Below are 12,600 nucleotides of genomic sequence, written 5' to 3'. Positions count from 1 at the left end.
AAGACCCTGAAACTCTTCCTTGCTCGCCTTATGCACCAGCCAGGCTGTATGCAGGCAGCCCTGAGGGAAGAGCTCTGCCCAGGAAAAAACAGGTGACTCTCAGCTACTGCTAAAACAAAAAACTTATTTAAAAAATCCAATTAAACTTCTGTGCTTTCCATCTAAGCAGGCCCCAGCCATGCCCAGAGATGTAGAGCCTTTCTGGAGAGAAACCAGCTCACCCAGCCAGGTGAGTTCCCAGGTCCCCACCTGCACAATGGCAGGGAGCCAGTGGCTCTGGCAATGTGATGGGGTATGGCACCCCGTTGGAAACACATTGTCTGGCTCAACTTTTGCTAGAGCTGTCCTCATATGTTTAACAAAATAAGGACATCAGCACAAGTCCCCACTGAATAGTTTAACCGTGGCTTGCAAAAATGCCTGGGACACTGTGGGGACAAAGACACACCAGACCAGAGCACAGAAGCTGGCTCCCAAGGGGCACTGCCAGCAGCTGCACTGGGAACTGAGGAGTGTGGCAGGGGACACACCCATATGCTACAGGGCAGCCACCCCACCAATGAAAAAACAGATGCATGCTCTTGGCCCTGTCACCTACACAGCTAATTCCTGGGCACAGACACTCCTGTGCAGCCTAAGGATCATTCCCAAGAGATTGCTTGGCATATTGCAACTTAAAGGTTCTCCAGAACAGAAATACACTGTTTGTGCCAGCCAGTTTCAGCACCTGACAACACTGCCGAATGCATTTAATTTACTGATGAAACCCATGGAGTCTAAGGAATTACTGATGGGAAAGTGTTTAGAAAATGTAAACTACGATCTAAATATAAAAACATTAGGGGAAAAAATGCAGTGGCTCAAAATAAAGGTCTCTTTAGCTCCATAAGCTTCCTCCAAGCCTGACAGACTGTTAGAGAAAGAATATGATGAAAAACAGGGAAAGACAAAACATTTCCTTGCTGGCATATGAGCTAAGGTGCTGTAAAGCTGTTTGAAATGTGGTAACTTGGGTGTAACTATCCCAACATCATTTATAATGCTGTACAGGTATAGGTAGCAGAGGGAATATAGTCTCAATTACATTAATTTTAATTAAGCTGTTCTGAATGAATAATATGAGGTATGATAATTCAGTAGTTTTGTATACCTTAACCAAAGCTGTGGAATGTTTCTGAAACATGTCTTAGAGCAAGAAAGAAAGTTTCAGATTTGTATATAATTTCTTTTTCTTTGCATAAGATGCAACTGCCCATTTTCAACGGGCACTTCTGTGTATTGCTCCTGCCAGCTCTGTCTCTCACAATCATTCCGACAGGTCCTTTATTATGTGGTGTAGAATACAGTGAGAAGTTTAAATAAAGAGACTTAATTTGTCTTAAATGGAAATTAATAAAGCCGTCTCTCACAAACACACCATGAATTCAATTACATTTTGTACCCTTGTTGCAAATCTGTATTTGAATTCTGTAATAGAATATTATGGCTAGCATTTGACAAAATGAAGAAGCCTTTCTTGAATTCTTCCTGAGTGTTCTGAAAAAAGCTTATCTATTTATTATTTACATTTTCAGAAATGTGAGTAAATATATATGCATATTTCAGGCCTCAATCAAGGCAGAAAATACAATCTGTGAAGACACTTAATCCTGGAAGTGCGACAGTTTACATCTATTTTCCAGTACATGTAATACATACTGAATTTATCATCAACCTTAACGACATTGCTGCCAAGAAGCATCTGCTCTAAATGATGAAGCAGCAATGTCAGGTGCTCATTTTGGAGCCCTCATCTCAGGTTTTGGGAAGGTAGTAGCACTGCTGCTCATTTGGCTCTGCAAGCCAAGGCTAAGCCATTGCACACCTCCACTGCCACCTTCACTGCTGCCACCAGGAGTAGCCCGCACCCAGTAACTGTCCCTGTGCCAACTGCTCACTTCTGTCTTCCTTATGCCACCACCTTCATGCTCCTGATGGGAAGCTGTCCTACCAGATGGTGACTGTCACTTAAAGTCACTGGATCTTAAAGATTTCACTTTTCTCCTCCCTATGCCTATGAAATTGCCAGTGGTGTCTTTCCTCCCCTGGGGCTACTGCTGGAACAAACGTATTGATTTGTGTAGCAACGAAAAGGGGCCCAGCTGCCTCCTAACTGGGTTCAAAACATTCCCCTTGCTGGATGAGACCCCGTTTAAATGAACCACAGAACACAAGACTGCCAGGGAATGAGTCTCAGCCCCTGGGCTTGGGAGCACCGGACATAAAGACACCTCTCACAGTGAGTGGAGGGACCTTGAGTGAGGAGCACAGAAGCACTGCCTGGTCACAAGCCAGCTACTCCTGCTGGGAACAGGCAGAGGAGGGAGGAAGGAGGCTCAAGCAGCAGCAACTTTCCAAAAGCCTATGGAAACACCAGTAGTTCCTACCTCTCTGTGTTGTGAAATTGTTTTTGGTTTTTTTCCTTCCTGTGTCCTAAGGGATAAAAAGTTGTTGCTTTCTCCACCCCCACACAGCCCACTAAAAGAGTCAGGACCTATTAAGCCTTGATTCCAAAGCTTTTATCATTTTGGAGCAGGTTGAGGAGCTCAGTGCACACCAGTTTTCATTCAGCCCTTTCCTCCCACTCCTAGAAAGGATGCACCACCTCATCCTTCAAACGGGGTGGTCAGGGGCCCTTGCTGTATTGTGAAACCTTTGCAAGTTGTTAACAATACTCCCTCTTCTTGCTCAGAAGGCAACTTTCAAGCTTTGAACAAAAAAAACATAAATGCCCGAGAGCACAGTCTGTTTATGGTCTGAAACAACGATGCAGTGGAAGAGGTCACCTGGCCCCTGGAAAGGAACAGACAGAAGAAAGGATCAGGAGGGAGTACTTGGTGACATATTTACGTCCCAGAGCAAAGAGAAATCATGATTTTTTCCATCACTCAGCCATGAATGACCTCTCTGTTCAAGTGAATGTATATCCTTCTCTATATAATAACATGATAACTGTGAACAAGAACTAGTGCTTTTATTACAAATGCAGCTTCAATGAAGGGTACTTCAGACTGCTGATAGGAGTAACTCAAATCAGAAATACTGTGGCAAGATTAATAAGATAATTAAATTCTAACATTTTCTGCATAATTCTGCATGTTGAGAGAAATCTCAAAACATAAGGGCTATGTTCTATTTCTACAGTATTCTAGAAACACCTGCAATTACACACAGCAGATCCTTTTGCTAGTGGATAATCAGGCAAAAAACCCACTCATTTGAGAAGTCGTCAGTGATTCAAACCACCTGCTGGAATGTCCCACTGACTACTGACACAGTAACAATAAATAAAATCTTGTCATTTGGGTTTTTTTTTAAATCCTCCCTTGCTAAATTTCAGATTTTACATTGGGACATGCGTAGGATTTTAAGAGGAAAAACATACTCTCATATTCTTGAGTACTTACTGCATAAAATAGCTTGTAAAATAACTACAAGCAATAAAAAAATTAAAATCAGGTTTTTTAAAATAACCTATTTAAGAAGAGGTTTAGATTTCAGCATAAGAGTGTACTTGTTTTTATTCTTAAGGAGTCACATCTATAACCCAGACAACAGGTTTTAAGTAAGGTGTTACAATTGAACTGCTTTTCATGGTGGGTCTTAAACAGACTGACACCCCCCCCCCCGCAGCTGCTGGATCTGCTGAGCGTGCTGAGTGACTGTGAGGTTCCATTTGATATCGTCCTATCCTGTATGACAGGCTCATCTCACTGAGTGTTTAAAAGCACTGGGATGGGCCAGGCTACCTCACACCAAAGGTTGTTCATATCATTTATCTCTATCCAAATGTAATCTGAAGGCATCTCATAAAGTCCTTTCTACCCGGAAACTACCTTTTTTCCTTACTTTAAAAAGGGGGTGTCTTGTTTACATTATTGTGAATACTATTATAATTGCTTTTTTAATTAGTGAGGGCAAAACACACACATTTCACTTGGTCCTATGGACAGCAATTATCTCAATGTCTGGACATCATCTAACTGAAATGAGCAGCTTGCATGCTTCAGGTGATATGAGTAAAATTTAGCAAATTAACAACTTCATTCTTTTAAAGAAATTAGATGTCATCAGGTCAAATGCTCACCTTCATTTGATAAGATTTACAGAGTTCTGAGAGGTTTTTTACCCTCAGGTGCAAGGACAGAAAATGTGAACCTAGAGTGATATACCTCAAAACCTGAAAGCCTGACTCAGCCACATGTGTGACATTGCTCATAGGGTGCTCATAAATACACTGCCTGGGGATAACCTGTTTTGGGAATTACAATGCCTACCTAACAGCTGTTAAAAACTGTTTACTGGACAGTCCTGACTAGACCATAATTCCTCTATAGCCACTAAGCTTTCCATGTTTCATCAGACATTAGCGGCACTCTTGCCTTTTCAAGAAGCTTCAGCTCACGTTGTTTCAATACAGCTGAGATTCCCTGTCCAGCTGGTAGGAATGCTGGGCTCCTCTTGCTGCCCAAAACCTGTAAATAAATCTTCTAATGTGCCCTACAGTGACATATATTGCCTCTTCCGGAATTGTAATTTTAAAATGCAAATGAGACAAATGCACAAAGGAAAGAAATTAACCAAGTAACACTGTTTAATATGAGCTGAGTCTCAGCCATTGACTTTTATTATAACAATAATTAATGCTATCATCTACACTGCTTTAGTAATAAATAACAGTAAACTGTTATTATATGTACAGCTTAACCACTCTCCATGAAACGACCCAGCATGTTGTATTAGGCCTGTCCAACTGAGTGAAAAAGCCAACAGTGTCTCTGCAAATTACCAAGTGGGAGGTACCCAGGGCACCACAATGCTACTGATTGCATCTAGACCCAGTGGCTGAACACCAGAGCATGTGCCAGCATCCCTGTAATCAGACCAACTGACATGACCTTTGGAAGTTTCAGCATGCAATGTCTTTTCTTCAGCCTGCAAACCTAAAGATTCAGGAAATTATATGATGTACACCTGGTACATCCCATTACGGAACTGGGATATGAGTGGAGTTTGCAGTCAGAAAGTTCAGAAACCTTTTACGTACTCTGGGTGAGAAGCAGTCGTACTGGTAAATCCTAAAAGAAATAACAACCAACCTAAGAAAATAATAATAAAAGGTGTCCATCTGCAAACCAAGAGTGCAATTACCTTAAGCAAAATGTTCCCATACTGGTCATCTATTCTGTAACAGAACAGCCCTTCATTCTCTCTAGAACAGCCTCCTTCATGCTAATATACCTGTGCTTTCATTTACAAGGGATGCCAGGTTAACTGCTCCCTGTAAGTTCTACCTCTCTGCCACAGCCACATTTACTGTCTGTCAGGTGTGTGCTGCACAGGATGCAATCACAGTTAGAAAGATGACCTCCTCTAGACTGACTACTGTCCAAGGCTGACTGAACCCAAGCAATCTTATTTTCTGAAACAGGCTTGAAAAGGACATTAGTGAATAAGCAACCTTTAAAGAGAGGCTATATGGATCATCTCACTGGACTGCAGTAGAAATCAAACTACTGATGCATGCCATAGGCGTGGGTCTTACTGGTACGAACATGGAAAACAATTAGCTGAATATGAATAAAACTTCATAATAAATAGACGGTTTAGTAGTTGCTAATACAAACTGTAATGGCAGCCAGGGGCAGTTTAGTCTCTTCAAACAGCATTTCAGAGGGACAAATCAACATACACAAACCAAAGAGGATGAAGTTAGTCAGCCTTGGTGACTGGGAGTTAGAAGTACACATTGCTGCACAAGAGAAACCAGCCACAAGACCAACACAGCAGCTGCTGCTGAAAGCTCAGAGAAGGCTCAGAGGTGCCTTCCAGCATTCTCCCACCTTGTGTTAAGCAACTCTGACATTTCTTTCATGTAATCCATAGAGAACTGCCCCCCATCCCTCTAAATTAAATGGAGAGCTGTCACCAGTGCACTGCAGTCTGCAAGGATGAGGATGGTTTTCACCCTCTTGTCTTGCCTTGGAGAATTAGGATTGATAAACAACATGTCTGACTGCACCCTGCTACTGCAATTACTGTACATGGTGACACTAATGCACCTTGAGGACACTTGTACTGACATGACATGACATGGGAAGGCAGGAGGAGGGGGACACTAACAGTATGGCACAACAAGCCAAGTCCCCCTGGGCCATCATAGCAAAGGTTGGAGTCATTTTCAGCTTAAAGGCAAAATACTAGTATTCAGAGCTAAGCTGCCTGACATTAAATACTCACTCTCAGAAGATAATCTGAAAAAATTGAGCAAACTCAGACCACTTTATGATTCCTGCTCTTCCTGTCTCTCCCATCATGCAAAGGTCCTTGGTCTCCAAGACAGTGAAACGACACAAATTCTCTTTTCAGTGATGCCCTGGAGTCATCACGAAGGATGAAAAAAATTTGTAAGGGGGATGTAAAAGAGCAGTGTAAAAACAGCAGATCTGCTGCAGAGGAACTGCTTTTGGAAAGAAAAGCAGCTGGAGCAGTTTTGGTACTTTGAAGTCTTTCAGAAGGAAGTTAGAAGAAAATAGGAGTGGTTCATAATGGTGTAAATACAAACCAGGGGATGTCTGTCAGCTTCTGATCCTTTGAAGCTCACATATCATAGTTTTTACTACCGTTCCTATTTCAGCATTTATTTATTCTCTATGTTCTTAACTTACATGATTCCTTTTTTTATTTAATCTGTACCAACATCTACTACCTGTTGCCACTTCAACTAAACGTTAAATAACAATTATGTCATTCAATATAGACAGATTATGTAACTTTAAGTAGCCATAACTTTAAAAGAAGAGTAAAAATTGCTCAACTTGAGTAAATTTTTGATTAAAACTGATAAAATGCTACATTGTTTAAATAATAAAGAGGAGTCAGGAACAAGCATCTTAGTATCTTTAAAAGAAAATCTCTGTTAGAAATAACCACCAGTTGGAAATTTTTTGATACACATATATAATTTCAAATCCAATATTTAACAAGTCTCTTAATAACCAGCTATGTTTCAGCAAATGAGCTCCAAGAGAATTTGAGGATACTTCCTTCATAGGCAGATTATTGTATAATTTCTTCCAGTAGCTTCTTCCTGCTGTCTCTGATGCAGTCCCAATTGAAGAGGTTACAGGACTTCCTTGACCAACAACCTGATCAGGCAAAAGCGTGCACAGCACATTGCTATCTTCTTTTAGTAGGACCAAATAATGCTCCCAAGTAATTTAGCTTCATTTTTATTAATACCCAGATCTCTAAAGACAGAAAAATGAACCAATATATCTCACACTTGAAATTAATCTATTTTAGCAAAATGTAATGCAACAATCTGTAGGTGTGTGAATTGGATATGTGAAGATTAATGTTACTCTTCTTTCTTAGAAAAGTGTCTCTTGCATCTCAGAGGCAGGTAAGAAATGTTACCTTGTGCCAGGATTCACCTACCTCATCCACTTAAATTAAGCTTTTGGAATTTGTAAGAATTTAAATTAGACATAAGCATCCTGCAGCAGATTATGATTGTCAGAGACTGAAATATTATAATTTATGATTTAAACATTTTCTTGAAGGACTTTTAAAACTGTATTACAAAAGCTGCAGAGAAGACTACCACACCCTGAATGGACTGAGGCCTGACACTGCTCGCTGATGAATATAAGATAAAGTAACAAACTCAGGACATTCACAAAGCACAAGCTTGACACCTCCAAGGTGGAGACCACAGCCCCAGGGCTATCAGCTGCCAGGCTTGCACAGACCCTCAAACCAAAGGGTGGAGGGAGGAGAGGCTCTGGCTATCTTGGAAAAGTCTGTGGTGAGAGGAGCAGTGACTGCCCATCCTCCCCTGTGCAGAGGAGCCCAGCTGAGGGGTCCTCACCGGGGAGGGGGAAGCTTATCCACAGCAGAAGGGGGTGACATGGCCCATCACAGGGGCCCCCCTCAAAGGGGTCCCCAGACCCTGCACCAGAGCACCAGAGATGGTGCAACAGACCCTCAGTGTTGCAAGGGACAGTGTCAAGCCAGCCCCTGCAAGGGAGACACGTGGGCGTTCCCACCTGGCCCACAGCGTGTATTAATCCACGGGATTCTGCACTCTTTGGTGCGTGGTGAGGTGGTGTGGCAGCGTGTGGCAGCGTGTGGCGGCCCAGCCACGGCAGCGATGGGGGACCCTCACCACCAGCAGACCAGATGGAGGGGAGCAACGAGACATCGTTGGGACCCTCGGATGGGTGCTATGCTTCCACCTAACCCCTGTCACCTCTCCCTGGCCCCCAACCCCCCTCCCCCACACTTCTTTTTTCCATTTCTTTCTTTCTTTTCTCTTCCCTTCTCTTTGCTTCGTTTACTATTAAATAGAATACATAAATTTTTTGGCAACAACATCTAACCTCGTTTGGTTTTAATCTCGTTTGTGGGAACATTTTGAACCTCCTAAGTTCTTTCTGGTTTATGCTCAGAGACTTAGCTTGCTTTGCTTTTCTGAGTTTAAACCAGATCATAACAATGATACACCAGCATACATAGAGAGCTACATCGCATAGCACAATTATTCCATGCTGGCTAAGTGTAGGAGTTGGAAAATGGAAATTAAAACTCTTGACAGCATTGATGTATTTGGTCTCACTTTTTTACATTTACCCGGTTGCCAAATTCATGCTTTCTACCAGATTTTTAAAAAGGCATACATACTAACCTCTTTACTAGCTTCTTTATATGAAATAGAAACGAAATTTGGATCCTAATGTGGGGTAAAATAATAGGATCTAATGAGTATGCAATACAAAATCTACTTTAATAACATCTTCTTGGATAATATATTACTGAACAGTCTGAAAAGACTTCAAACATCCCATTATTACCATTTTGACCTGAGGCAAAGCAAAGCACTGAAAATACATCAAGGGTTCTGTTCAAGACTAAACGGGTTATACTTGTATTATGCAGTTTGTGTGAGAGTTCGGCAACGGTGATTACACCCAGTTCAAAAATAAAATAATTCTGTAGGTTATTCAGTAGCACTTTCATCAAAGCTTCACCCATGTGGCAGTAGACAAAGAGTCACCTTGTCTAGTCTCTTTTGTACACATATATCAACACCTCAGTTTACTCATAAAAATATGTATTATGCATACTTTGCAAAAATCAGTGTCGCTTTCACATTAATGAGTGTTTGGTCTCAACTCTAAAAGAAATAAAACCATCCAGATAGAGGACTGCTTTTTTGGACATTTCTTGCTCCTGAAAAGGAAAATAGCAGGAGAAAAAGAAAGTTCACAAGTAAGTAAGAAACAAAATCTGCCTGAACATGTTCCTTCTTTATGCAGTAAAAAATAAGGCTATCTTAAACTCCTGACATTTGGGTGATACTCACAGTGATAAACCTCAGTTAAACTAAATGCAAACTGACTTCGGCAGTCACACATCTTCTGACTGCTGACCTGAATCTATCAGGACACTTTTCTCCCTTATTACCTTTTCACTTCTTGGTATTTAAGAGTACTCTGGCTGAAAGAGGGAACTAGCAGAAGAAAAGCAGTTGCAACAGGACTTTAGGTCTGACCAACAACAGTATCAGCAATACCACGCAATCTGTGGATCAAAGGCGGCTGCGGAGTCAGAGTGCTGTTCAATTAACAGGCAACTGTTTGAAGACCTGTTTGAAGGGATGTCTGCATGTGCAATTACCGTTTGTTCTGAAACTTTTAAACCACTCACTTTTAGAGTAGAAATATGAAGGAGACAGGGCAATACGTTATAATTAAATGACAAGTCAATACCTGTCTGCTTTTGCATTTGGTCAGCCTGAACCTATACATTTTATATCCCTTTTTGGCATACAGAGCTGCATTCTGGTTAATTTTTAAACCAACTGCTGCCGCACTGCTAATACTATAAAGAAAAAACCTTCACACTGTGTCATTTCATTTCATAATATTACTTTTCTAAAGTATTTTTAGCATGCCTTGAACTGCAGAGCACCATAGAGATACCTAAATTCACTTGAAATAGATTACACTGGCATAATTAGACTGTTTTCAGCAGCTAAACTAGAGTCCAGCAGGTGATAATTTAAGCTATTTTTCACCATGGCAAATAAGCCTGCACAGAATGCTAGATTTGACAGTTCTAGCGCTCAAGCTGGTTTATGTACATGTGCTGTACAGACGTAACCTCCTTTATGAATGCAGCATATTTACTGATATTTCTTTCAGCAAAATAGCTTAATTTTTATTATACCCTCTATTATTTATTAACACAACCATTAAAATCAAAGAGTTAGCTATTAAATGGCCTGCCAAGCAGCCTGCACTAGAGCATAGATTAACCTATTTTATCTTATAGATGTGCTTCTGTTAATAAATTCCAAAGCTGCTAAAAAATAAAAAAAAATAACCCTCCACCAGAGAGGCACATCTGAAGTCATAATAACCATGCAATTTGGGTATTCGAAATGACATCATGACAGCTGCTATGCCTTCTAAGTATTGAAAGTGCTTTAAAAATAAAGCAGTGGTAACACAGTTTGGCAAATTGCTTCAATTGGCTTCCCACCATCCAAAAGTCAACATTAACAGCAGCTTGGTTTGATTTTTTCATGTGCCTTTTGTAAAGTAGATTAGACAGTGGAAAGATTCAGGATTATTTTTTTCTAACTTCTGTTCCAGTCTTTCAGTAAAGACTTTGCAACAATACACGCAAATTACTTTATAAACCCAGCGTACATTCCAAACATACTAAATGAAATACAATTTTTTTCTACTGCATGTTTGAAATGTGTTCCTTATGTATTTGCCTTGCAGAAAATTTGAACCTTGGTAAAAGCTCTGCCTCTCTCTTTCACCTAATTTTGGTTTGCTTCCTCTGGAAATCGTTGCCTTAGTAAATCATTCAATTAAAAAAAAAAAAAAAAAAAAGGCACCAAACATCTGGTAGAGATGTCTTACCTAATGACTGGTAAAGCTCAGTCATCTTGGGATGATCCCAGCAGGTCGTTTGCGTCTCATGGCTACAACACAAAACATGAAAGTTAGTAAAGTAGAATTTCTCTCTCCATCTCACAGCAATGATGCAGGCTGCACATCAGAGCACATAGCCAGATCTGTACCCACAGCCTGGGCTGCTCCGGGGGGGCTCAGCAGTGACAGGTGTGTCTTCTTCCAACAAGAGGCACTAACCTGGAGCACTTTATTCAGGCAAGGGCTCATGAAATAAAATTAAAAGCAGTGCTAATATTAAAAAGACAGCAAGTATTCAGATATGTCAATCTTTTCAGAAATTTGCAAGCAATCAATTCTTAAGAACTCATTGCTTTGTATAGGTCATTCTCCAGTTGCTCCAAACTAGAGGACAGACATTTGAAAGGGCTTAGTTCTTAAAGAGTTTCTGGAAACTGACCAGACACTGAGATCCATATTTAACTTGCTTTCCCCTACATGCTCTCTCAACCCTTTCCCATGTGGTAGGTAAGAAATACCCAACGCAGCAGGTCTAATCCTTCCTTCCAGTCCAGACACCTGTGCTAAAATCCCTGTGCAACAGCCTCCTGATCCACCACCAGCTTCTACCACTTCTTAGGCTAGTGTTCCACCCTGCAGTGACAGTCTCCTCTAGCAAAGACTCTTGGCTGCTCCTCTTGTTCCCTGGGACTCCCAGGCCCTTTCCCTCGCTCTGGAGGTCCCTGTGCACTGTCAGGTGGCAGAGCTGTTGGGAAGCCAGGGAAAAGCTAAAACGGGGTTATGAAATGCTGCAGTACGACCAGAATGTAAATTGGAGAGGCTCTGCATTGAGGCCAGCAGCCTCCAGCTTTGCAACGTGTTGCCGAAGGACAGGCAGCATGAGAAAGTCAACAGGATGAAGTGTTAGCAGGTGTAGTAGGAACTCATGTCTCCTAAGGTTATACTTTCTATGAGTTTGTTTTTTAATGACAGCATAGCTAATGTGATTATGTTTCCATTAACATAGAAGACTTGAAAGAAAAGTCTCCTTATCTGTCCTGTAGCCAATAAAGTCCCATTCAAACAGAATTCAGCTGCATTAAGAGACAACTGTAAGTCTCCAAAAAAAAAAAAATACACGGAACACGCATGTAGCATACCACTGCTAGCAAATACATTTGCCATTTCTGTACCTAAAGGCAGACGTGCAGGTTTCAACATGCACGCATAATTCTGGAGAATACATGCAGAAGAGCAGGACGTGACCCACAGCACTGTGGAGCTCCTGGAGCACACAGCTTCCAGCTCCAGGAGACCAAACCACCACCCAGCAGCACCTGTGTACCCCACTGTGCGCTGGAACACTGACACGACAAGGTTGTTTTAGAGAACAAACGGCCCTTGAGTTCTCATTTTGAGGCACTGATGTTCCCAAGTGCACATTTACCCTTTATAGGCTAAGAAGAGGTAAAACTTCCAGTGAATCACTTCAACACCACCTCTACTGAAGGAAAAAGAAAATTGTGCCAGGTTTTCTTAGTATGATTTAATTTTGGCCACAAAAGACAGGCTATTTGTTTGATTCCTGTGAATACTTTACTGCCCCAGTAACCTCTGTATGTTCAGCAGC

The 12,600-nt window shown here is 41.3% G+C and overlaps 1 protein-coding gene across 17 annotated transcripts in view; it reads right to left on the bottom strand.

Annotated features, from left to right (window-relative positions):
* The window catches only part of DMD (dystrophin), a 1,181,561-nt gene that overhangs the window by 68,207 nt on the left and 1,100,754 nt on the right, over positions 1-12,600 (bottom strand). For all 17 annotated transcript variants that reach the window (XM_042035506.1, XM_042035543.1, XM_042035536.1 and 14 more), the window contains one exon: positions 10,980-11,041. In XM_042035506.1, the coding sequence (XP_041891440.1) occupies positions 10,980-11,041 (62 nt within the window). The remainder of the gene's footprint in view (positions 1-10,979; positions 11,042-12,600) is intronic.

The sequence above is a fragment of the Corvus kubaryi genome, unplaced genomic scaffold (assembly GCF_017639235.1).
Source record: "Corvus kubaryi isolate FWS band 111438036 unplaced genomic scaffold, C.kubaryi_AGA036_p1.0 133, whole genome shotgun sequence".
NCBI classification, from domain to species: Eukaryota; Metazoa; Chordata; class Aves; order Passeriformes; family Corvidae; genus Corvus; species Corvus kubaryi.
The sequence above is the reverse complement of the archived record's forward strand: the minus strand, read 5'-3'. Positions and strand labels throughout refer to the sequence as shown.